Source organism: Sciurus carolinensis, chromosome 17, assembly GCF_902686445.1.
Source record: "Sciurus carolinensis chromosome 17, mSciCar1.2, whole genome shotgun sequence".
Taxonomy (NCBI): Eukaryota; Metazoa; Chordata; class Mammalia; order Rodentia; family Sciuridae; genus Sciurus; species Sciurus carolinensis.
This window is the reverse complement of record NC_062229.1, coordinates 17,147,084-17,174,729: the sequence shown is the minus strand read 5'-3', so window position 1 is coordinate 17,174,729 and position 27,646 is coordinate 17,147,084. Positions and strand designations below refer to the sequence as shown.

The 27,646-nt window shown below is 40.6% G+C and overlaps 1 protein-coding gene across 1 annotated transcript; it reads left to right on the top strand.

Moving 5' to 3' along the window:
* The first annotated feature begins 463 nt into the window (after window positions 1–463).
* LOC124969136 (olfactory receptor 7A10-like) lies at window positions 464–25,371 on the top strand. The gene is made up of 3 exons (XM_047531966.1): window positions 464–598; window positions 14,528–14,889; window positions 24,426–25,371. The coding sequence occupies exons 1-3, from the start codon at window positions 464–466 to the stop codon at window positions 25,369–25,371; spliced, it is 1,443 nt and encodes a 480-aa protein (XP_047387922.1).
* The last annotated feature ends 2,275 nt before the right edge of the window (window positions 25,372–27,646 follow it).

The following is a 27,646-nucleotide window of genomic DNA, read 5'->3' as shown; positions in this document are numbered from 1 at the left end:
GGGGGAGACTCACCCCGTGGCTCTGTTTTAGTCTGAGTCTCTCAATGCCTCCCCTTCTTGCATCCTGGGTTCTGGAGCGACAGGTGATGCAGTCACCCTATAGTCTGCCATCTTGGATCGCCACCAGAAATCAGTTTCTTTACTGGAAAATATAAATTGACCCATTTCAGTTTTTTTGTTTTTGTGATTTTGGTACTGGGATTTGAACACTGGGATACTTTACCACTGAACCACAATGCAGTCCTTTTTAGGGTGAGACAAGCTCTTTCTAAGTTGCTTAGGGCCTCACTAAATTGTTGAGGCTAGCCTTGAACTTGAAATCCATCATCCTCATCCTGGATGATTGCAGGTATGTACCACTGCATCTGGATGAATTGTCCCATTTCAATCAAATCAGTGGTGTCCATATGTGTGAAGAGAAGTCATGTTATTTATTAATTTTTGGGGGAGTAATATCCACCACATGGAACAAGGAAATAAAACAGAAGTTTCAGAGTTTCTTCTACTGGGATTTTCAGAGGACCCAGAACTACAGCCCCTCATCTTTGGGCTTTTCCTCTCCACGTACCTGGTCACTGTGCTTGGGAACCTGCTCATCATCCTGGCCACCATCTCAGACTCCCACCTGCACAAGCCCACGTACTTCTTCCTCTCCAACCTGTCCTTTGTGGACATCTGTTTGGTCTCTACTACTGTCCCAAAGATGCTGGTGAACAACTGTAGAAGGTTCAGAAGCCCATGACTCTGACTGTGGGTAGCAAGCCTCAGAGCTGGAGTTGGGATTTCTGATGAGATTGGGCATGTGAAGCTTCCTCCTCCTATTGATTTCCTGCAGATTCACTCCTCTGAGTTCAACCTCTCTCTACCACTAACAACCCACTTCATTCAGTCTCCTGCTTTCTGTGATGCTCAGCAGTTTTTCACATCGTCTGAGATTCTAAATTTTTCCAAACTTTGGAAAAAAAAAAAAAGAAAAACCTTTGGAATTTCACATGTGTATCATGGGATGGGAAGGATTTCCTACAAATCATTTCTTCCCTCTTGAAATATATTGTATTGATATGTTTATATGTTTTACTGAAATATATTCATTTGGTTTGCTATGTGTATGCAGAAGCACAGCACTGGGCCCCTGAGTTGGATTTTGTAATTTGCAGTAGAGGGAAAAGTGTCACTGAAGTGCTTCTCCTTTGCTTTATCAATTCTGTGTATGTCAATGCTTTAACTGCTCCGCTTGGTAATTTGGACTTTAGTATAATGGTGCTGATTGTGGCAGGTTCCTGGGATCATAAAATTAAATTTAAAACTGTAAAGTCATCATGTTCAAACTCTTTTTGAAGTAGAATCTAGACATCCTTTCATGATCATTATCCTGCCTACTACACGTTCTTTTTCACAGTGATATTGGTTGTGTTTCAAAAGCAGTGGTATGGAATAATGGGCTGGATATGGTGGAGCACAACATTAATCCAAGAGTTTGGAGGCTGAAGCTGGAGGATGGTCATTGTGAAACCAGTCTTGCAAGTTAGGAAAACCCAGGTAAATAAATAAATAAATAAATAAATAAATAAATAAATAAATAAATAAAAATTGTCAGGGTATGTTGCCCAGTGGTGGGTCACCTCTGGGGTCAGTATGATGAAATGATAATAACCGTAGCAATAACAGCAACAAGAATACACAGACATCATTACCTTCTTTAGAGTGAGAGAACACACAGCCTTTCATAAATACACAAAAATAATAACTTACAAAGACAGTTTGCAAAGGAGAAGAGCTACAACTACCTACACCAGACTCTCACAGAATTTCACAGCCTTGCTCCTCAGAGAGAGGTCCCCAGACCACACCTGCAGTACCAAGACCACCTTTATCAAATAAGAATGCAGAGTTCCTGGAACCTTAGTAGTCCTATGGTCTCAGCATTTGCTTTTGTACTTGCCTTTTGGTGATTCTTCTGCATAAATATGCAGAAATGTGGTCTAGAATTGGTTTTGATTACCCTTCACTGTTGACATTTAGAACTAGGGTAATTATTTGTGTTGGGAGCTGTTGTGGGCATCGTAGATGGCTAGTACCAATGTTAAGACATTGTTAAATATCCTCTGGGGGAAAATATATGTAGGTGAAAGCCAAATGCCCATGTATATGAAGTGGAAGCATCCTGCCAGAAGTCAAACGAAGGTCTCATCGCTCCTTACAGTATAGCATTTGTCACCCCATTTTTCTGCCATGGAGATGGAGGTCATAGGAGTATCACTATGTAAAATCGACTTCACAGAATAGAAGTCAATAAAAATGAAGTTTCCCAGTTCCTATCAGGTATTAGGCTCAGGTTATGATGCATGAAGTGAACCAATCACATCTCATTCTAATAAACATTTTTAAGTTAAAGGTTGATTGGGAGCTCTTAACTGGTCTTAAAACTATAACTTAATGACAATTTGAGAAAGGACCACAGAGGCAAGAAGTGTAATGCCCAAGATTTAGACAAAGGGAACACAGTGCTCACCCTTGTTAAAGAGGAGTGACTTTTCTGGGGTATTGGTGCTTTTTGCCCAGCACAGGTTCATGCCTAGAGACACATGAGCTCCAGTCAAGATGAGCTCATCAGTGTCAGACTTAGAAAACACTTTCAGCCAAATGGGTGAAGATGTGCCAGGAGGCTGGAGCACTGGAAGGCAGGTGGATTCATGGGGGAATAATAAAATCTAGGTTTACTGGACTATAAGCAATTCTCTTGGTAATAGAGAATCAGCAGGAAGAGTTTCCTGTCTTTCCAGGCCAGTGTCCCTCTAGCGGCCAAGCGGGAAATGAGTCTAATGAGCAGATATAGGGAGCTGTGACTCTCTGCTCTGATGTGGTCCCTCAGTACACAACCTTGTGATGGACGGGATGTGGTGGTGTCCTTTGAGGTGTTTGGTCTGCCTAGGAACCCAGCACTTGATTCCTTCCTTCTGTGTTTTCTGAGGACAGAGCTTCAGTCACCATCAAGCCCACCCAGGCAGGACCTTGCAATTTCAGAGAGACCTTCCTGTCAGAGCTGGTCTCCAGGTGAGTCTGAGAGCTCAGTGGACACTGCAGGAGAGCATCAGAGAGAATGGAACCCAGGACTCTTTAGCTGAGGGAAGTGGAGAGTCAGGCCAACCTAGGACAGAGCAGGGCTGCTGTGGCTGCTCGCTGTCCTGATTGAGGATTTACTCACAAGGCTGCATTGATTCACGACACTTGGCTGAGAAGTGAACATTGCACTGATTAACTCAGGGTTCACTGCTCGCCATGAAATGGAGCGAATGGAGGCTGAAGAGAAGAAGGGAGGGAGGTGTCCAGTGCTCCCAGATAAAGAGCAGAGGCCTGAGGATCTCTGCAGTTAAAGGAGTAGAGGAATAAGGATTAACTGTAAAGGGAAAAACAGTGAAATTAGGGTGTAATTTTATGATTGTGTACTGTAGATGAAAAATATTTGATTACATTTATGTATTCTGTACAAGATTCTGAGGAAGGATCTTGTAAATTTATATTACTGTAAATGGCCATGGGACACATATTGTTTAAAAGTTTTCATTTGTTCTATGTAGTTGTACATGACAGTAGAATGGATTTATACATTTTGATAGATCATACATAATGGATTATAATCTCTCAGTTTTCTGATTGTATATATTGTAAGGAGCACATTGTTCAGGCAGTGATATGTGTATATGATGTGTTAATATCTGTTTCACTCTGCTATCATTCCTTCCCCCTCACCACTTTTCCTGCCTTCACCCCCTCTACCTAATATAATGTAACTACTCTTCCATATTCCCCACCCTCATTGTGAATTAGCAGCAACATATCGGAGAAAGTATTGATTTTTTTTTTTTGATTTGGCTTCAGAATTAATAAACAATCGAAATAACCTAGATGCCCTTAAACAGGAGAATGGATAAGGAAAGTTTGATGTATGTATACACACACACACACACACACACACACACACACACAGACACACACACACATGAATGGATGTATATTTTAACGTGTTATTTCTCTTGTCTCATTAAAAAGCAATTTAACATTTGAATAGAGATACACCTAGGAGACTTATTTTGGAATGGTTTATATATCTGAGCCTGTGTCTGTGAGTTTGTTGAGCACTTACTTCTAATTGCTGAGGGTCTATGCCAGTTTTTCTATTGTATACTGGGAGGTTTTATCCCCAACTCGTTTTCCAATGCATTTATTTAAAAGATTGTTGAAGATTCATTTTCTTTTACAGACTGCCTATTTTCATGTATGCAGAAATATTTTTGTGAGGAATATTGAAAAATTATGACTTTTGTAAGTCCAAGCCTATAAATATTGACTGTATTTGTTTGCACTTTTTTGGAATGTATTGAGTGTCTAATGTGATATTTTCTTTTTTGAACACTTGCTTTAAAAAAGGTAGTGAATATTCTCATGCAGCCCTCATGCTACATCACCTTAGATACACATTTCCAACTGCTTTTCACACCTCTGCTTTTGCTTATGATTGTGTTTTGTCTTTTTCTGCTCAGGTGCATTGCTCAGAAAGGCATCACCTTTAGGCATCATTGAAAGGCATTCATGCTTATTTCCCTCTCGATGAAAGCTCATTTTATCTTTACTTAGCATATTGTGACATACATATTTTTGAATGACCAATATTAAAACTTTACATATTTTCCCTGTCATGCAGTTTATAGGTCTTCCTTCATTTTGTGCTATTTCCATTTGTTTGGCAATTTAGTCTTGAATTTGTAACCCATGTTGATATCATTAAATAACTCCTATTTGCCATCTTTCCAGTGGATGTTTAGAGTTTTCATTCCATTTTGTTTCAATCAGTGTGTGGTGAATGAATGTATTGAAAAGTGACATGGAACCCATGAACATGTACAGAGGGCATTTTTTTTTATTATAAAATTGTAAACAAATGGGATACATGTTGTTTCTCTGTCTGTACATGGCGTAAAGGCATACCATTTGTGTAATCATAAATCTACATAGGGTAATGTTGTTTGATTCATTCTGCCATTTTTTCCCTTCCCCCCCTCCCCTCCCACCCTTCCCCTCCATCTATACAGTCCTTCCTTCCTCCATTCCTGCCCCCCTCCCTAAACCCAACTCCAACCCCAACACTAACCCTTCCCACCCCCCATTATGTGTCATCATCCACTTATTAGCGATATCATTCTTCCTTTGGTTTTTTGAGATTGGCTTATCTCACTTAGCATGATACTCTCCAGTTTCATCCATTTGCCTGCAAATGCCATAATTTTATCGTTCTTTATGGCTGAGTAATATTCCATTGTATATATATACCACATTTTCTTTATCCATTCATCAATTGAAGGACATCTAGGTTGGTTCCACAATCTGGCTATTGTGAACTGAGCAGCTATGAACATTGATGTGGCTGTATCTCTGTAATATGCTGATTTTAAGTCCTTTGGGTATAGGCCAAGGAGTGGGATAGCTGGGTCAAATGGTGTTTCCATTCCAAGTTTTCTAAGGAATCTCCACACTGCTTTCCAGAGTGGCTGCACTAATTTGCAGCCCCACCAGCAATGTAAGAGTGTACCTTTCTCACCACATCCTCGCCAACACCTGTTGTTGGTTGTATTCTTGATAATTGCCATTCTAATTGGGGTGAGATGGAATCTTAGGGTGGTTTTGATTTGCATTTCTCTTATTACTAGAGATGTTGAACATTTTTCCATATGTTTGTTGATTGCTTGTATATCTTCTTCTGTGAAGTGTCTATTCATTTCGTTAGCCCATTTGTCGATTGGATTATTTACATTCTTGGTGTAGAGTTTTTTGAGTTCTTTATAGATTCTGGAGATTAGCGCTCTATCTGAAGTATGATTGGCAAAGATTTTCTCCCATTCTGTAGGCTCTTTCTTTGCATTGCTGATAGTTTCCTTTGCTGAGAGAAAGCTTTTTAGTTTGAATCTATCCCAGTTATTAATTCTTGCTTTTATTTCTTGTGCTATGGGAGTCCTGTTGAGGAAGTCTGGTCCTAAGCCGACATGTTGAAGCTCTGGACCTACTTTTTCTTCTATAAGATGCAAGGTCTCTGGTCTGATTCCGAGATCCTTAATCCATTTTGAGTTTAGTTTCGTGCATGGTGAGAGATATGGGTTTAGATTCATTCTGTTGCATATGGATTTCCAATTCTCCCAGCACCATTTGTTGAAGAGGCTATCTTTTCTCCATTGCATATTGTTGGAACCTTTGTCTAGTATGAGAAAATTGTATTTATTTGGGTTTGTGTCCGTGTCCTCTATTCTGTATCATTGATCCACCTTTCTATTTTGGTACCAATACCATGCCGTTTTTGTTACTATTGCTTTGTAGTAGAGTTGAAGATCTGGTATTGCGATACCCCCTGCTTCACTCTTTCTGCCAAGGATTGCTTTAGCTATTCTGGGTTTTTTATTCTTCCAGATGAATTTCATAATTGCTTGCTCTATTTCTGTAAGGTACATCATTGGGATTTTAATTGGAATTGCATTGAATCTGTATAGCACTTTTGGTAGTATGGCCATTTTGACAATATTAATTCTTCCTATCCAAGAACATGGGAGATCTTTCCATCTTCTAAGGTTTTCTTGAATTTCTTTCTTTAGTGTTCTGTAGTTCTCATTGTAGAGGTCTTTCACCTCTTTTGTGAGATTGATTCCCAAATACTTTATTTTTTTCGAAGCTATTGTGAATGGGGTAGTTTTCCTAATTTCTCTTTCTGAAGATTCATCGCTTATATATAAAAATGCCTTCGATTTATGTGCATTGATCTTATATCCCGCTACTTTACTGAATTCACTTATGAGATCTAAAAGTTTTCTGGTGGAATTTCCTGGTTCCTCTAAGTATACCATCATATCATCAGCAAATAGGGATAGTTTGAGTTCTTCTTTTCCTATTCGTATCCCTTTAATTTCTTTGGTCTGTCTAATTGCTCTGGCTAGAGTTTCAAGGACGATATTGAATAGAAGTGGTGAAAGAGGGCATCCCTGCCTTGTTCCAGTTTTTAGAGGGAATGCTTTCAGTTTTTCACCATTTAGAATGATATTAGCAATGGGTTTAGCGTAGATGGCCTTTACGATGTTAAGGAATGTTCCCACTATCCCTATTTTTTCTAGTGTTTTGAGCATGAAGGGGTGCTGTATTTTATCAAATGCTTTTTCTGCATCTATCGAAATAATCATGTGATTCTTGACTTTAAGTCTATTGATATGGTGAATGACATTTATTGATTTTCTGATGTTGAACCAACCTTGCATCCCTGGGATGAAACCCACTTGATCATGGTGCACTATCTTTTTAATATGTTTTTGTATGCGATTTGCTAAAATTTTGTTTAGAATTTTTGCGTCGATGTTCATTAAGGATATTGGTCTGAAATTTTCTTTCCTCGATGTGTCTCTGTCTGGTTTAGGAATCAGGGTAATATTGGCTTCATAGAATGAGTTTGGGAGAGTTCCCTCCTCTTCTATTTTCTGGAATACTTTGAGAAGTATTGGAATGAGTTCTTCTTTAAAAGTTTTGTAGAACTCGGCTGAGAACCCATCTGGTCCTGGACTTTTCTTTGTTGGTAGGCTTTTGATGACTTCTTCTATTTCATTACTTGAAATTGGTCTATTTAAATTGTGTATGTCCTCCTCGTTCAGTTTAGGCAATTCATATGTCTCTAGAAACCTGTTGATGTCTTCGAAATTTTCTATTTTGTTGGAGTATAGGTTTTCAAAATAGCTTCTAATTATGTTTTGTATTTCGGTCGTGTCTGTTGTGATATTTCCTTGTTCATTCCGAATATTAGTGATTTGGGTTTTCTCTCGTCTTCTCTTTGTTAGTGTGGCTAAAGGTTTATCAATTTTGTTTATTTTTTCGAAGAACCAACTATTTATTTTGGCAATTTTTTGTATTGTTTCTTTCATTTCAATTTCGTTGATTTCAGCTCTCAGTTTAACTATTTCCTGTCTTCTACTACTTTTGGTGTTGGTCTGTTCTTCTTTTTCTATGGCTTTGAGCTGTAGTGTTAGGTCATTTATTTGTTGAGTTTTACTTCTTTTATTAAATGCGCTCCATGAAATAAATCTTCCTCTAAGTACTGCTTTCATAGTGTCCCAGAGATTTTGATATGTTGTTTCTTTGTTCTCGTTTACCTCTAAGAATTTTTTAATTTCCTTCCTAATATCTTCTGTTATCCATTCATCATATAGTAGCATATTGTTTAATCTCCAGGTGTTGGAGTAGTTTCTGTTTTTTACTCTTTCATTAATTTGTAACTTCAATCCATTATGATCTGATAGAATACAAGGTAGTGTCTCTATCTTCTTGTATTTGCTGACATTAGCTTTGTGGCATAATATATGGTCTATTTTAGAGAAGGATCCATGTGCTGCTGAGAAGAAAGTGTATTCGCTCTTGGTTGGATGGTATATTCTATAAATGTCTGTGAAGTCTAAATTATTGATTGTGTTATTGAGATCTATGGTTTCTTTGTTCAATTTTTGTTTGGAAGATCTGTCCAGTGGTGAAAGAGGCGTGTTAAAATCACCTAGTATTATTGTGTTATGGTCTATTTGGTTTCTAAAATTGAGAAGGATTTGTTTAACATACATGGACGAGCCACTGTTTGGGGCATAGATGTTTATGATTGTTATATCTTGCTGATTTATGCTTCCCTTAAGCAGTATGAAATGTCCTTCTTTATCCCTTCTGACTAACATTGGCTTGAAGTCCACATTATCTGAAATGAGGATGGATACTCCAGCTTTTTTGCTGAGCCCATGTGCATGGTATGTTTTTCCCCATCCTTTCACCTTTAGTCTATGGGTATCTCTTTCTATGAGGTGAGTCTCTTGCAGGCAACATATTGTTGGATCTTTCTTTTTAATCCAATCTGCCAGTCTATGTCTTTTGATTGATGAATTCAGGCCATTAACATTCAGGGTTATTATTGAGATATGATTTGTATTCCCAGTCATTTGGTTCATATTTGAAATTTTTGACACATCTTGGTTCCTCCTTTATTTGAGAGTTCCTTTAGGATAATTCCTCCCTTTGCTGATTTGCTTCTTTGTTTTTTATCTCTTCCTCATGAAATATTTTGCTGAGAATGTTCTGTAATGCTGGCTTTCTTTTTGTAAATTCTTTTAGCTTTTGTTTATCGTGGAATGATCTTATTTCATCGTCAAATTTGAAGGTAAGTTTTGCTGGGTATAAGATTCTTGGTTGGCATCCATTTTCTTTCAGAGCTTGAAAAATATTGTTCCAGGCCCTTCTAGCTTTTAGGGTCTGGATTGAAAAATCTGCTGATATCCGTATTGGCTTCCCCCTGAATGTAATTTGGTTCTTTTCTCTCACAGCCTTTAAAATTCTGTCTTTATTTTGTATGTTAGGTATTTTCATTATAATGTGCCTTGGTGTGGGTCTGTTGTAATTTTGTGTATTTGGAGTCCTATAAGCCTCTTGGACTTGATTTTCCATTTCATTCTTCAGATTTGGGAAATTTTCTGATATTATTTCTTCAAATAGATTGTTCATTCCTTTGGTTTGTTTCTCTAAGCCTTCCTCAATCCCAATAATTCTCAGATTTGGCCTTTTAATGATATCCCATAGTTCTTGGAGATTCTGTTCATGATTTCTCACCATCTTCTCTGTTTGTTCAACTTTGTTTTCGAGGTTAAATATTTTGTCTTCAATATCTGAAGTTCTGTCTTCCAGCTGTTCTATCCTATTGGTTATGCTTTCTATGGAGTTCTTAATTTGGTTTATTGTTTCCTTCATTTCAAGGATTTCTGTTTGGTTTTTTTTCAATATCTCTAACTCTTTATTGAAATGATCTTTTGCTTCCTGAATTTGCTCTGTTAACTGTCGATTGGTGCGATCGTTCAATGCCTGCATTTGCTCTTTCATCTCATCGTTTGCTTCCCTAATCATTTTAATTATGTACATTCTGAACTCCCTTTCTGTCATTTCTTCTGCCATGCTGTCAGTTGGATTTTATTGATGTAACATCTAGATTTGTTTGGGGCATTTTCTTCCCTTGTTTTCTCATATTGTTCAGGGATCAGTGGGTCATTAAGATATTGCAGATTTCCTCTATCAACTTATAATGTCCCTGAAGATTGCTAGTATATCCACTCTTATCCTTCAGTAGCCTGAAGACTTGGAGGAGGTTGATAATGCAGAGCTCCACGAAGAAGCTGCCTCTCTAGGTGTGGTAACCCTCAGGTGGCGTATATTCCCTGCTAGTGGGCGGAGGTGCCTCCACTTGTTGACCAATGGTCATCCAATGGGGAAGTAGACTGTGGGCTGAGGCAAGGCCTGTTTGTGCCTATGTCTCTGGCTTTACCGTCCCTGTGGGAAAACCTCCCCCGGCCGAGAAGAGTCACTCGGTGGGGACGTCTCGCTAGTCAGTTGCCCTCCTAGAGGTTCCCCTCAATCTACAACTACCTCCTGGGCTGGGCTGTCTTCTTCTGCAACGATCCCAGGGGCCCAGACCTACGTCCTGGGCCTGGGAGCCTCACCCTTCGCAGGCGAGTCTCCTTAGACTGCCTCTCCCAGAGAATCTGTCCACAGCCCTGGAAACTTCGCTCCGCCCCTAGGCGTGTCTCTGTGCAGCTCTTCCAGCAAGAAGCCACCTAGCTCCTGGGACCCTGCTCTGCACCAATCGCCTGGCTATGCAGCCCCTCCCCTGAGCCACCACCTGGAGCCCCGTACAATAGCTCCGAGACACAGAGACCCGCCACACACCTCCACCTCCGGACAGCCGCCCGGTTTCCGACACAGTCACTAGGAATCCAAACAACTCACTTCGGGACTCCTCCTCCCGCCAACCACCCGTAGCCCTAGGCAGTCACTCCAAGTCCAAGTGACCCGCCCTGTTCCTCCTCCTCCTCCTTGGGGTAGCCCCCCAGGTGTTCAGGAACGGTGGCTCCGAGACCAGGTGACTCACCACGCTCCTCCTCCAGGCAGGCCACCGGTGTTCAGGAGCGGTTGCTTTTAGTCCAATCAGCTCACCACTCGCCTCCTCCTCTGGCAACCGCCCGCAGCACTCCCAGGTCAAGCAACACGCCGCGCTCCTCCTCCTCCTCCGGGCAACCTCCCGGCACTCAGGAGCGCTCGCTCTGGGTTCAAACAGTTTACCACGCAGCTCCTCTTCTGGCAACCGCCTGTGGTTCTGATGCAGTCATTCCCAGACCAAGCGTCCCGCCGCACTCCTCCTCTTCCTCCGGGCAGTCCCCCGGCACTCAGGAGCGCCCACTCTGAGTTCAAACAGCTCACCACTCAGCTCCTCCTCTGGCAACCACCCGTGGCTCTGATGCAGTCACTCCTAGACCCAAGCGACCCGCCGGGCCTCTCCTCCTCCTCCGGGCAACCCCCCGGTGTTCGGAAGCGGTCACTCTGGGTCCAAACAGCTCGCCACGCAGCTTCTCCCCAGGCAGCCACCCGGAGCCCCAGAGGCTGCTCGAGTCCAAGCGCTATGCTGAGCTGCCTCCTCTACGATGATCCCAGTTGTCCGTGTTTACCGCTCCAGCGGGGGGAGGGGCGTCTCGCCGAGCAACTCCACTTCACAAATTCCCTGCGTTCCGGGGCTACCGCCCCATCCAGGACGCCTCCCCAACAGGAGAGACTCACCCGGCAGCTTTGAGTTGGTCCCAAGTCTCTCACTATCTCCTCTTTTGAATCTTGCGTCCTGGGGCAGCGTGAAATGCAGTCGCCCTCTAGTCTGCCATCTTGGCCCCTCCAGAGGGCATTTTTAATAAAGAATAGGAGAACATTGAAGACTCAGTGTAGTAGAACGTGGACTGGTTGTCAGCAGAGGCAGGAAAGGCAGGGGAGGAGCCAGGGAGGCCTGATAACCACAGCAGTTCCCAGGCACAGGAAGAAGGGCTCCTGTGTCCCACCACATGCTGGGAAGTTTTCAGTAAAATCTTTTCTTATACATTTTATCTCTAAAATTTTATAATCCTAGGAAGCAAACTGAAAATTACTCCAAAATACTCTAACAGTTTTATAAGACATATTTACAAAAAAATAAGAACAATGAAGTTAGGTAGTTCCCAACAAAAAGAATTGACAAATGTTTAAGGCGAGGGAAATGCTAATGACCCTGATTTGAGCATTTCATATTTCACACATGAATTGAATTATAACACTCCACCCTGTTGTATGTACACTTATTATTTGTCTATTAATAAAAATTTGCGGTGAAGTTCAGTGAGAGCACTTGGTTATTATGCACAAAGCCCTGTGTTTGTGTCCCCTCAATGCAAATGAAAACAAACAAAACACCAAAAAAGCTGGGCCCACAAAAATAGAAAACTGTGATAAATAATCAATGTGAGATATTAGATAAAATTTGGAAACAAAAAATCCATAAACTGCATTAAATAAAAAACTGTACTTATACCAAACTAACTAGCACTGCCATTCTGTTTTCCTGTAAGTTCTCAGTTTATGTTTGAACTTTTCTTCTTATTCTGCTTAATGACAAGCTCATACACTCTTCAAACAAATGCAGGCATAGGCTCCTATGCACACTGGACATGCCCTTGCTTTGGTTGTGGTCTGTTCTAGCTTGTGCCCTCTTTCCTTCTCTCTGAAAGATGTCTGCTGAGTTCCTTCAAATCAACTAACACAACACCCTTTAGATGTTTCAAAGGATGTATGGTATTTCACAATGGGACTATGCTATCCATACTTCTCTTTGTGGTCTTTCTTAGTTTTTAAATCATTGCTTTACTATTATATCAACGCTGCAAAAGTATTTTGCTATTGTTAATTTCAGAGTGGATCTCAATCACTCGTGATATTTCTGCCCTAGGGGATATTGAGCAGTGTCTGGAGAGATTTTTTGCTGTCAAAAAGAAGGGGTCCTAACTCTGTATTTGAAACGTCCATGTACAATAGACTTCATTCCTGGTTCATTTGACAAGTGATAGCTTAGCATTTATCATCTGCCATAATGTCATAGAAACATTGTCCGCTGTGTAATAGTGTGCCAAATTCTTCTTCAACTTCATTACTCTTCATGTTGATGTTTTCAGCATGCTGTATAATATGCTTTTCATTTCTCTAAGTTTCTTTTTAATTACTGTATGGAAAACCATGAAAATAGAAACCTCAGAGACTGAGGGCAGGGTCGGTTAGTGTAGAGTGCCTACAAGCACAGAAATCACCTGGAATTATACCTAGTCTAAACACACACACACACACACACACACACACACACACACAGGAAGCACTAAAAAGCACCTTTTAGCTACTCTCTCCATTTGTGTGTTCCTTTGTTTTTTGAGGCAACATCAACTTATGGCGTGATATATCATGATTTCTTTTTGAACAGCTTTGTTGAAGTATAAGTAATAACCAAAGGACCACATGTGTTTAAGTGAACAGCATGAGTTATGCATATGTAAATCTAATATGCATATGTAAATGCAAACATGCATATGCAAATATAGGCCACATCCTGGGCACAGAGAGGAAGGATTCCTGTGATTTGTCTATATACATATGCTCTTTGCCCATCATTGGGATGTAGGAACTTTTGTTGTTGAGGGCCTGGAACATGGTCAGCACTCTACATATACTCCTTCATGGTAAGAAGCAATTTCTCCTTAAGAGAGTACATTGCATGAGCTCTTGGGAAAGGCTTAGAGAGAGACAGGAATTCCTAAACCGAAATGGCTTTAGGGATGTCTTAGGGTGACCAGACCCAGAAACAAAACAAATTAATTTCTTTACTGGAAAATATGAAATATAACATTTATATCAATTTTGTCCATGTGTGTGAAGATCAGTGTACGAGTCAGTGTTCTCTAGAGGAACAGAATCAATCAGAATTATGATATAAAAAGGGGATCTATTAGATTGTCTTACACAGGCAGAAGGTGGATAGTCCACAATGGCCATCGACAGCTGGTGAGCAGCAAGAAACAGCAGCTGCAAACTCCAAGACACAGAAGACCCAGAACAAGAAAGATCAACAGTGCTTCCCTGGTCTGAGACCAAGGCATCAGAATCTACCTGGAGAATCACTGGAAGAGTCTACTTTAGAAGATTGAAAAACCAGAGGCTGATATCCTCACAGGACTGAAGCAGCAATCAAGAAACCATTCAAGAGTCAAGTTTGCATCTGCATCTGCTTCCTGGTTCTTCCAGTTTCTATTCCTTCCTATTGGGTGGTGCTGCCCATGCTTAGGGAGGGACTCCACTTCAGTTCCTGTCCCACATTCCAATCATTCCTAGACACACCATCATGGACACACCCAGAAGCCTCTTCATCATCAACATCTCTTAATCCAATCAAGTTGACAATTCAAATTAACCATTGAAATTAGTCATATATTCTTTCTCTTTTCAGTAGTCACATCCACTTCATGGAACCAGGAAACAATACAAGATTTTCAGAATTCCTCCTTCTGGGATTTCAGAGGACCCAGAAATGCAACCCCTCATCTTTGGGCTTTTCCAGTCCATGTGCCTTGTCACTGTGCTGGGGAACCTGCTCATCATCCTGGCCACCATCTCAGACTCACACCTGCACACGCCCATGTACTTCTTCCTCTCCAACCTGTCCTTTCTGGACATCTGCTTCACCTCCACCACTGTCCCAAAGATGCTGGTGAACATCCAGACACAAAGCAACACCATTACCTATGAAGGATGCATCACCCAGATGTGCTTTTTCTTGATTTTTGTAGAGGTGGACAACTTCCTCCTGACTGTCATGGCCTACGACAGATATGTGGCCATCTGTCACCCCCTGCACTACACTGCCCTCATGACTCCCCAGCTCTGTGGTTTGCTGGTTCTGTTGTGTTGGGTCCTGAGTCTCCTACATGCCTTGATACAAAGCTTCATGGTGTTGAGCCTGTCCTTCTGCACACACTTAGAAATCCCACACTTTTCCTGTGAACTTAACCAGGTGGTTCAACTTGCCTGTTCTGACACCTTGATTAGTGATTTGGTCAGGTATTTTGTAACTGTGTTGCTGGGAGGTGGCCCCCTTGCTGGCATCCTTTACTCCTACTCCAAGATAGTGTCCTCCATCTGTAAAATCTCATCAGCTCAGGGGAGGTACAAAGCCTTCTCCACCTGTGCATCTCACCTCTCCATGGTCTTCTTCTTTATGGCACAGGCCTAGGTGTGTACCTTAGTTCTGGTGCAACCCACAGCCCACATTCCAGTGCAACAGCCTCAGTGATGTACACTGTGGTCACCCCCATGCTGAACCCCTTCATCTACAGTCTGAGGAATAAGGATGTAAAGAGAGCCCTGAGAAGGCTCTTTGGAAGGAAATGATGAAAGACTCTTGCCCTGGGGTTCAGGGGCACCTGCCCATGACTGCGGGCAGCACAACCTCAGAGATAGAGTTGTGTTTTTTTAATCTGATTGTGAAAGTGACACCTCTTCATTCTGTTAACCCTGGAGTTGACATGATTCTCGTTTCACCCTCTATGCAAAGTAACCAGCTCTCTTTATCTAGCCTTCGGTTTTCTGATAGTCAACTGTCTGTGCATATTGTCTGTTGAACTTTTCTTTGAAAGAGGAAAACTTTATGTTACAGACAGCAAATATTTCTTTCAAAAACATTCTTCCCACCTGAAATATGTTGCATTGATGAAGGTTTTTATCTTTCACTGATAAAACAGTCATGTATTTTACTGTGTTTATGGAAACAGCAGCACTGGGCACATGAGGTAATTTTTGAAATTTACTGGAGCAAAATCTGAGGCCACCATTTTTCTGTGTTGCTTTATAATTCCCATGTATGTCAGCAATATAACTGCTTTTCATGAAAGGCAATCTTTATTATGCTAGTGTACTCTACTACAGGTTATTATGTTCTAAAAAATTCAACAGTAAGATATATAAAGAAAATATGGTATATATACCCAATGGGGTTTTACTCAGTCATAAAGAAAATTGAAATTATGGCCTGTTTGAAAATGATGGTCCTGGAGAACATTGTGCTAAATGAAATAAGCCAGGCTCAGAACATCAAGGGTCAAATTTCTCTCTCACCTGTTGAAGCTAGAGAGAAATGAGGCATAAAAAAGGGTATCACATGACACTAGAAGGGAGAATAATGGAGTCAAGGAATGGAACAGTGGAGTGGGTATGAGGGATAGTGAAAGGGAGATCATCGTCCCACGTATACCATATCTACACATGAACACACTGCTGTGAATTCCACCTTCATGTTGGTCTGTAAAGGACCAACTAAATACAGTAAATAAATAGAGGGAAGACCAGGAGAGTACAGGAGGGGGAATAGGAGAGGGAGCAGAGCAGAGAGAAATCCTGGGGTCTGAAATGGAGCAAATACTATTCCATGCAAGTGTGAGTGTGTCACAATGAGTACCCCTGTTATATATAACCACAACACGATAATAAATCATTAAAAAGGGAAAGGAATGATTATTGTTTTTAACCCAACATATTCAAACTTTCTTTGAATTAGGTTCCAGACATGCTAGGAGTTCATTATTCTGCCTACTAAAGTGTCTTTTTCAGAATTACATTAGTTGCCATGTAAGAGCTTCCACGTAGAATTATTGACTGGCAATGGTTGTGCACACATTTAATGCTAGTGACTTGGAGGTTAGAAGGTGACAATTTTGAGGCCAACCTGGGCAAGTTAGTGAGACCCTGGCTCAAAATAAATAAATAAACAAACAAATAAATAAATAAATATTAAAAAGATCCAGTTGTGTATCTCACTGGTAGAACACTTCTGGTTTCACTCCCCTGTAATATAAAAGACAATATAATAATAACTGGACAGGAAATGATTACTGTCTCTAGATTGAGTAGATGCACTTCCTTCAGGAATAACATACAATGATGATTTGGGAGGAGAAGACCTAAAACTACCTACACCAGACTCCACAGAGCATCACAACCTGCTACTCAAAATGAGGTCCACAGACCAGCACCTACAGTACCAGGACCAATTTGGACCTTGTTAGATTACAGAGTTTCAGGAGACCCATGACCTCACAATTTGCATTGGAACTTGTGTCCCTGGTAAGTCTTCTGAATGATGAAGTTGGTCTAGAATTGGTTCGGATCACCTCCTCAAGGCTCACATGTCAGGGCAGGGTAATTTTTTGTGTGGGGAGCTGCTGTGGGTGTTTAGTACCATGCTGCAGACATTGCCAGATATCCCCAGGGGAAAATCATATGTAGTTGAGAACCAGAGTCACTTATTTGAGAAGAGTAAGGGTCATGCCAGAATTCAAATGAAGGTCCCATCTCCACTTAATGTAATAGCATTGCTCAGCCGAAGATCTGTAGTGGATGGAGTTCACAATAGTATCACTACATAGAAGAGACTGCATAGAATACACCTTAGTAAACATGAAATTGCAGAATTCTTGTCAGATGTTAATCTCAGATTATAGTGCAAAATAAGAACTAATTACATCTTTTCTTAATAAATATTTCAAAATGAGGGGCTGCATGGGAGCTCTTAACGTGTTAAAACTATAAATATCCTATTCTTGTGGTTGTGCGTGATGTGAAGTTACCCTTGTCATATATTCAAACACAAGGATAGGAAAGTGTGTCCAATTAATCTTACTGTCCTTCCTGTCCCCCTCTCCTCCCTTCCATCATTCCTCTTTGTCCGATCCAATGGACTTCCCTTCTTCCCCTCCCTGCTCCAACCACAAGAATAGGATCCTAATTAGAATAAGTTATACTCCATGTATGGGTAATATGTCTATGTCATGTATATCTAAAAAGAACAAGTAAAATAGAAGTAAAAATCAAAATTTCCTGATAGTGTTGGGAGAGGACCATGAAGACATGACTGTGAAATGCCCAAGGCTTTAGACCATGTTCTCACCCTTATTAAAGAGGAATGATTATTTTCTGGTATATCAGTGCTTTTTGCCCAACACAGGTCCATGCTTTGAAGATACAAGAGCAGCAGTCAAGATGAGCTCATCAGTGTCAGACTTGGAAAACACTTTTAGTCAAAGGGGAGATGAAGAGCCAGGAGGCTGGAACTCTGGAAGGCAGGTGGATCCATGGAGGAACAATAAAAACTGGATTTACTTGGTTATAATCATGTCTCTTGAGAAGAGAGAATCAGCAGGAAGACTCTGTCTTTACAGGCCAGTATCCCTCAGGGGAATAAGAGGCAAATGAGACTAATGAGCAGAAATACGGAGTTGTGACTCTGCTCTGATGTGGTCTCTCAGTACACAGCCTTGTGCAGGACAGGACATGGTGGTGTCCTTTGAGGTCTTCAGTCTGCCTAGCAGCCCAGCACTTGACTCCTTCCTGCTGTGTTTTCTGGGGACAGAGCTTCAGTCACCATCAAGCCCACCCAGGCAGGATCTTGCACTTCCACAGAGAAACCTTCTTCTCAGAGCTTGTCTCCAGGTGAGTCTGACAGCTCAGTGGACACTGGAGGAGAATATCAGAGAGAATGGAACCCAAGACTCTTTAGCTAAGGTAAGTGGAGAGCCAGGCCAACCTAACACAGAGCATGGCTGCTGTGGCTGCTCGCTGTGCTGATTGAGGATTTACTCACAAGGCTGAAGTGATTCATGACACTTAGCTGAGAAGTGAACATTGCACTGATTAACACAGGGTTCACTGCTGGTCATGAAATGGAGCTAATGGAGGCTGAAGAGAAGTTGGGAGGGAGGCATCCAGTGCTCAAGAGAAAGAGCAGAGGTCCAAGAAGCTTTTAAATTAAGGGAGTAGGGAAAAACAGCCATGTTATGGTGTATTTTGATATGTGTTTACTTAGATGGGAAATATTTGATTATGTTTGTGTATTGTTGGCAAGAATCCACATCAAGGATCTTGCAAATATCTTGCAACAGAAGTCCATGGATGCACTTCTGATAGTATCATTTCTCCCTTTGGTGTTCACCTGGAAAGCATTATGTCACAGCTGAGTACAAGTATGTCTAAGAGCCTTACTGTGCAATGATTTGCACATCTCTGAGGCTGAACATGCAGGTGGGGTTGCTTGCCAGTTACCTCTGTATGCAGAGTCTCTCCCTCGAGACTTTTGCATAGACACTGCAGGGCATTTCCCTCATTTTCCAATGTATTCTTACAAAGTATTGGAGTTTTTCCCCCACACAAATTACCTGTTTGCCTTTTAGTTTAGTTGTTTCATGTATGCAGAGAGATATTTTGGGGAGTGTGTAAAAATGTATAAACTTGGTGTAGTCTAATCTATCAGTTGATTATGTTCCCACACTTTTTTTTTCTGAAGGAATCCAGGAATTGATGTTCTTTACTTGTGAGTTCTTACTTTAAAGTCCTTGTGCTTCTCTGTTGCTAGTATTCGTGTTCTATGTGTATTTCCATCTCATTTCCACCTTTCTGTGGTTGCTTACTCTTTCCCTTTACTTCTTGTGATTAGGTACATTTCCCAGAGAGGCATTAGCTTCGAGCCTCCCTGGGAAGGTATTCCTGCTTCTTTCCTATTTGTTTAAAGCTCGTTTCATCTGTATCAAGTATATTAGAATACACTTATCTTTACATAATCTCACTAAGACTTTAAACATTGTTACTAGCATGGAATTTAGAGGATTTCCTTCATACTCCAATATTCGTGAGGTTTTGGCAATTTAATCTTGAGTTAGGAACCAAGTTGATATTAAATAATTAAGAGTTTATATCTTTTCTTTTAGATGTTTTAGATTTTCATTTAATTTTGTTTCAGTCAGTGCAGACTGTATGCTTGTATTGAAATGTCACATGAGTACAATAAATATATGCAATGAATATATCCAAATAAAAATGAAAAAATTTAAAAATAGTGAAAATTAGAATGAGTGATCAGTAGAGGGGAGGTAGTGTGGAGGAGAGACAGCAGGGGTTGTTGGTGGATACCAACACACACTTAGAGAGGAGCCATAAATCCTGAGTTCCTGGCAGCAAAGAGCAATGGTTATAGTACATTTTATTCTGTGTTATATGGTTATGATTTTCATATTCATAAGAAAAAGCATAACATTACTTAAAAACCATAGATCAACTTTTAATTATATATTCTCATAAGAAATTAGAAGAAGAAAATTAGAAACTTCCCACCAGAGAATTGGTGAATGTTTAATGGAAGGAAATGTTCATTAATCTGATTTGAGCATTCCATATTGAATACATGTGCTGAATTGTCATATTGTACCCTACTAACATGTACAGGTCTTATGTATCAATTTAAAAAATTGGACAGAGGTTGTAGCATAATTATAGGGAGCTTGCTTAGCATACACAAGGTCTTGGGTTTGAGACTCAGCCCTGCCAAAGTAAACAAAAAACAAACCATATGAATAAATTGATTACCAAATGAAATTTTAAGACAAAAATAAAATCCATAAACTCGTTGCATTAAAGAAAAAAGCAGTATACTTATACTAATTTAATCAATGCTGTCATTGTCTATTCTGTAAGTTATCAGTCTCTTTTAAAGCTTTTCTTTCTATAGTTTGTGTATATACATGCTCCCATACTTTCTATGCAAATGCATGAGAAAATTCCCATGCACTCCTCACTGTTCTCTCATTTGGTGTACTGTTCGTTCCTCGCTGGTCCCCCCACCTTCTCACTGTGTAATTCCTGTGGACTTCCTGCAGATGACCAGCTCACTGCAGTTTAGGTATTTCTAAGGATGCACAGCATTTCATAATGGGGCTGTGCTACTCGTACTTTCCATGCCTTTCATATTGGTTCTCACTAATTCACTGCTATATCAATGTTACAAAAGGTACGTTGCTATTGTGAAGTTCAAACAAGTGATTCTCAACCAGAAGGGATGCTCCTCCCCTGACACAGTGCAAGTTTCACAGACATTTTCAGCAGTCACTCAGGGGAGGGGTCCTGAGAGCTCATGGGTGTTGCTGACCCTCCCACAATGCACAGGTCAGCACCTACCTCAGAGAATTAACTTGTCCCAGAATGTCAATATTCAGATCAAGAGACCTTGAGTTAAGGAGTTTCTATCCTTTTGGTATTTATAGCTGACTTCAGATTATCTCCCTCGTACGTGGTCCAGAGTCACATGTTCTACCTAATTTTGAGAGCTCTCTATTTTCTGCTTAAAAATTCTAACCACAACCGACAGAATAGGTCTTCAGGAGTTTTCCTAAAGAAGGAGGTTGTGGATAAAATATTTCTTGCTATTTTCTTAAATAATTACTGAGCTTAAGCGAATATTTTGGTGTCCCTTTACTGTTATTTGTCCATTTTCTACCAGGATCAGTATTTTGATTGATTTTTACAATATATTATTTCTCCAATGGCTTCTCAGGTGATACTTTAGACCATTAAAATCATTCAAAATTTTTTTTACTGGTACATATCTGTCTTCTTACACCTGAGTTTCTTGCCTTACTAGGTTCTTGCTGACTGTAGAATTTTATATAATTTGTAGAGGTTCTCCTAAAATCAATGGTGTGTTTTTACACTTAGGTCTTATCTTCTCTGGTTACTGTTAACTTAAGTGAGGTAGTGAGCCAAATTCATTTTCTTCCAGGCAGACACTTAATGTGAGCATTTATTGCACAATCTAATCTTCTACTAAATTAAAATGAAACTTTGTCATATATGAAATGTTCACATATACTCAGGCTAAGTTCTTTATTCATTCAACATGAGACAGCTGGGAGTTTATTAACATCAGGATATTATAGGAACATTACATGTTATATTCTGATATGCCAACTTTTGTTGGTTTAATTACTAATTCATGTTGGTATCATGGATTTGCTCCTGTTAGTCTTGTTCCAGTTAGTTTTGGTCTTTGCATTGCAAAGTATGGAACCAGAGCCTCAGTCATGCTGACCAGTGCTCTACCACTGAGCCACACTGCCACCTGGATTCCACTAGCTTTTGAGGCTCCATTCAGCTTGATGAACACAGTTGTTTGGAAGTAGTCCCATGGAATCTAGTTGCATTCTCCTTGCAGTTTTGAATTACATATTTTACTACTTTCTTACATTTTTCTCTAGTAATCACAGATAGACTTCAGTACCTTTGCAAAGATAGGAAGGTGAACAGAGCCCATGAAGTCTTTGCTTACCTGGATCTGGTTTTATAAGGTCATAGACTGAGTACTGTAAAATGCATGTGTATAACAGAAGGCCCCAGTCATAGGAAGGAAGCAAAGGGACAGGACTCTCATGACGTGTGGTTTTGCAAGGAATGACTGGAGAGACCTCTGCTTGTTGGATGAAGACTAGAAACAGGGCCAGAGTGCACCCGGGGGCTTTGGTAAGAAAAACAATAGACAATTAAAATCCAAAGCCCAAGCATAGCAAAGAACAGATGCCACAGGAGAGAAGTGAGGAAGGGGACTCCTCAGCCATCATAGCAAAACCCATTGGTCAAGGAGGTCTGGAAGAGGCACAGGAAAAGCAAGAGTTTCTGCCTCATATAGAAACAAGACAAGATTTGTTGTACTTTGTGGATTCTTTTGTGAATTGTTAATTTATTCTCCTTAATCATTTTATCTTTGTGTCCTTTCTGTATCACATTTGAAATCATAAAGACATTGCTATTTTTGACTTTGGATGTGTTTATTTCTGCCCCTTTCTTATTTTTGCAGGGTGCCCAGGAGACAGACCCTGGGCTGGAACATACCCAGAACCAAGGGAGTGGTTTCTTCCTCTTGGTCTCTCAGGGACCATCTGGGCTTATTACCTCACTCCCCCACCATGTCCATTTCATTCCACTATTTTTGCTTATTGATATCTTTCCCTGTGTATTTCTTTAAATGCAGAGTGTAATCTAGCAAAATGAAACAGTATTGGCTGCATGCTTATTTGTTCATGAGAGGCTTACAAAATGGTCATTCTGGATGTCATTTTTGCATCAGGGGTAAGACAATTTGATCTGGCCAGCTTGCATTGTATACACTAGGAGCATAACAGTGCGGTTTGAAGGTCAGAGGCCACAGTGTTGACAGTGTGGTGTGTGTGCACGTGTGCTCTCCTCAGGGCAGGGCTCTGGCACTCAGATAGTCCAAGGTGATGATCGTAGCACATAGATCAACTTAACAATAAAGGTAACATGTAGTATGTCCATTTCCATTCAATGATGCTGGGGAAGGAAGTTAATAATATGTGAAGGTGTAGTGGGGAGGAAGGCCTCCCTGTCTCAGGCAGATTCAGCTCCAGCAGGGAGGCCACCTCTTTCCTCAGCATCCTCTGACACCATCTCTGATCTCTCTCCCTCTTTCTCATTGACCTCTTCACACTGGCTGCTTGATGCCTTTGGGTTCCCTAAACATGCTCCTGCCTCAGGGCCTTTGCACTGGGAATTCCTTCTGCCAGGTAGAAATGCCTGTTGGCCTGCTGGCTTCTGCTGGATCTCCTGAGATCTCTGTTCTCTACTGAGCTTCTGGTCACCTATTAAAAACAGTCCTGGAGCTGGGGGTGTGAGTCAGTGTGAGAGCCCTAGAGCACCTGCTTAGCATATACAAGGCCCTGGTTGAAATCCCCAGCAACACACACAAACACACACACACACACACACACACACACACACACACACACTTAAATACAACCTCTTATCTGCTGTCTGCATTATAACTGCTTTTGTTTTTATCGTACATGCTTCATCATAAGGCATGCTATATGATTATTTCTTTTTAAAGTAGCTTTATTAAGTTAGAATTAATTTTCAAAGGACCACACATTTTTTTCCTGTAGTATTTTTTTATTGTAAACAAATGAGATACTTGTTGTTTTTCTGTTTGTACATGGAGTAAAGGCATACCTTTTGTGTAATCATAAATTTACATAGGGTGATGTTGTTTGATTTATTCTGTTTCTTTTTCCCTTCCCCCAACCCTCCTAACCCTCTTTTGCCTCTAAACAGTACTTCCTTCCTCCATTTTTGCCCCCTGCCCTAACCCTATCCCTAACCATAACCTTAACCCTAACCCCTCCCACCCCCCATTCTGTGTCATCAATTGCTTATCCACGAGATCATTCAGGACCACACATATTTGGTGTGTATTATTCAGTAACTTGTCACATAGGACAATATATGTGATAAATCATTTGCATAAAAATGTAACATTCCTATAATTTACCTCTGTGCACGTGTTCTTTGCCCATCACTGGGATGTAGGAGCTTTGGTTAAAGATGGTGCCTGAAATGAGTTCAGCAACCCACAAGTACTCCTCAATGGTAAGAAGTATTTTCTCATTAATTCTGTACAATTCATGAACTCTTGTGGAAAGGCTTAGAGTGAGACAGGAATTTCTCATTAATATTGGCACTAGGGTGGCCTAGGATGACCAGACCCATGATACCACAGAAGTTAATTTATTTATTGGAAAATATAAATTATAACATTTCAACCATATTGGGAGTGTCCACGTGTGCAAAAAGCAGTAATATTATTTTTCTCATTTCAGTAGTAACATCCACCTCATGGAACCAGGAAACAATACAAGCGTTTCGGAATTCCTCCTTCTGGGATTTTCAGAGGACCCAGAACTGAAGCCCCTCATCTTTGGGCTTTTCCTCTCCATGTACCTGGTCACTGTGCTGGGGAACCTGCTCATCATCCTGGCCACCATCTCAGACTCCCACCTGCACACGCCCATGTACTTCTTCCTCTCCAACCTGTCCTTTGTGGACATCTGCTTCACCTCCACCACCATCCCAAAGATGCTGGTGAATATCCAGACACAGACCAAGGCCATTACCCATGCAGGCTGCATCACCCAGATGTGCTTTTTCTTGGTTTTTGTAGAGTTGGACAACTTCCTCCTGTCTGTGATGGCCTATGACAGGTTTGTGGCCATCTGTCACCCACTGCACTACACTGTCATCATGAATCCTCAGCTCTGTGGTTTGCTGGTTCTGGTGTGCTGGATTCTGAGTGTCCTGCATGCCCTGCTGCAAAGCTTAATGGTGTTGCGTCTGTCCTTCTGCACACATTTGGAAATCCCCCACTTTTTCTGTGAACTCAACCAGGTGGTCCAACTTGCCTGTTCTGACAAGTTCCTTAATGACGTGGTGATGTATTTTGCACTTGTGCTGTTGGCTACTTGTCCCCTCGCTGGCATCCTTTACTCCTACTCAAAGATAGTGTCCTCCATCCGTGCAATCTCTTCTGCTCAAGGAAAGTACAAAGCCTTCTCCACCTGTGTGTCTCACCTCTCCGTGGTCTCCTTATTTTACTGCACGGGCCTAGGTGTGTACCTTAGCTCTGCTGCAACCCACAGCTCACACTCCACTTCAACAGCTTCGGTGATGTACACTGTGGTCACCCCCATGCTGAACCCCTTTATCTACAGTCTGAGAAATAATGATGTAAAGAGAGCCCTGAAAAGTCTCTTTGGAGGGAAAATATAAAATGATCCATTGTCTGCAGAAGCCCATGCCCAGGCTTCAGAGCCCCAGGCCACAGTGGGGATCTTTGATGAGATGGTGGACATGCAACTTTCTCCTCCTGTTTGGCTCCTGGGGTTTTCATCCCTTGATGTCCACCTGTCTGCACCTCCAATCTTCTGCATTAAGGTTTGTGCTCTGGTTAAGGTTAGCTCTGTGGTTGTGTGATTCTCCACAATTATTCCAAATAATGTTTGGAAATGTTTTGAAATTACCGTTATGTCATATACCATCAAGGATTTTAAAAGAACAATTAATTCTTCCATGGCATATTTTATTGAGTAATATTTCTTTCATATTACTGTAAAAATAGCCATGATTTTTATCATGCCCAGGAAAGAAAAGTAGATTGATGACTGAGGCAATTAATGAAATTCATAGTCAAGGTAAATGTGAGGTCAGTTTTTCTCTTTGAACATCACGACCTTGACTCCTCTTCTTGATCATGTAGAATTTAGCGTACTAGTGCTATTAAGAACTGGTCACAGGCTGGGATGTTAGCTCAGTGGTAGAGCACTTGCCCTGCAAGTGTGAGGACTGGGCTCCATCCTCAGCACCACATTAAAAAAATCAAATCCCAAAAGTTGGTGACTGTGGTTTACAAGATGAATTCATTTAATTTTTGATTGATACTATATTTTGTATATTTATGAGCTGCATATTTATGCATTACAGTTTTTAGTGTATTATAGTCAAACATAATATTGGAGTTAATTTAACATAATTGTAGAGATATGGAATATAATTTGCTCTATTTTGGTCTCTAGTATTTCCCCTTTCTCTCTCATCCTCCCTCCCCTTTTCCCCTGGAAGAAATTTCTACTGGTTTTCTTTCTATTTATTTGTAGATGTTTAAAAATTAGCTTAATATGAAATTGACAAAACTATGCTCTGGATATACTACAGTGAATTTCACCTTTATATATATCTATTGTGCAATGTATTTTGATCCATGTTTACATGAGGCAAGGATCCACTCAGGATAGTTGGTATATTCTTTGCCTTAACCACCAATCATTTCTTTATGGAGACTACATTCCAAATACTCTCTTCTAAGAATTCTGAGATATACTATGCATTATTATTAGCTGCATCCACCCCACTGTGCCATAGAACCACAGGACATTCTGTTCCTGTAGCAATGTCCAGCTTCGACATTGCTCTCATATGTAGGGTCCTGCTTCTATGGCAGCTCAGTGTCCATGACACCTATCAAAGTCTTGGGCTAGACAGGTCCCCCAGAGGTGTCTACTCACCATTTTTTCTGGGTGGATACTTTTGTACGCCAGATAACATATTAAAGTGATAACAGTGTATAAATGATAAATAGATCATTGTTCTTAGGTTTCAGGCAGGAGAGAGGAGGAGTGGATCTGCCTATTAAAGGGAGATAGTAGGGACCTGGCTAATGGAACCCTTTCCGCCTTTTGATGTTATCAGTGTTAATATCACAGATGTGATAAAGCACTGTATTTTCGTGAGATGCTACAATTTGGGAAAATGAGGAAAGGGTGCGTGGGTCGCTCTGTGTCATTTCTGGCATATGCATGCTCATCTGCAATTATCCCCATTCAAAAATTTAATTAAAAGTTGTAAATGAAAAAAAGTGAACAATACAGGAATAAGTATTTCTCTAGGACCAGAATTGCAGACATCTTTCTTTTTTCTCCTTCAGTTCATATTTCTTTCCTACTTCCCCCCACATATTTTCCACAATCTTGTGTCGCAAGCTTAAAAATCACCTTAATATATGTTCTTACAATAAAACCATAAAAATTATAAAATAAGTATTATCATTCTTAAACACTGTGTCTTTGTCATTCTGGACCATGTGGACTGGTGTGTATACAGGATCCTGTGATGGAGACTGTTTTTCACATAGTGTAAAGCTGTTGGATAAGGAAATAAACAGCATTGGGACTAAGAGTATTTGACACCTAATACTCTGCCATCATTGTCTTGCCTGCTTCAGGGGGTGAAGGGCAACATAGTGCATGTGGGAACTGGTAGGTAGGCTGCAGAGTAAGGAAGCTCTCCTAGTCCTCCCAGCAGGACCACCCGCTCACTCTCCAGGTCTGATGGAAACTGAAATTCTCTCCTTTGCATTTCTAAGAAGACTAAGCCAGAGTTGAGTTATTTTATAGCACTGGATATTTTTATTTCCATATGTTTACAGAGTACTTCCACTATATTTTTTTAATTTAAACATTCTAGAGTTATATTTTATGTTTTTATTAGT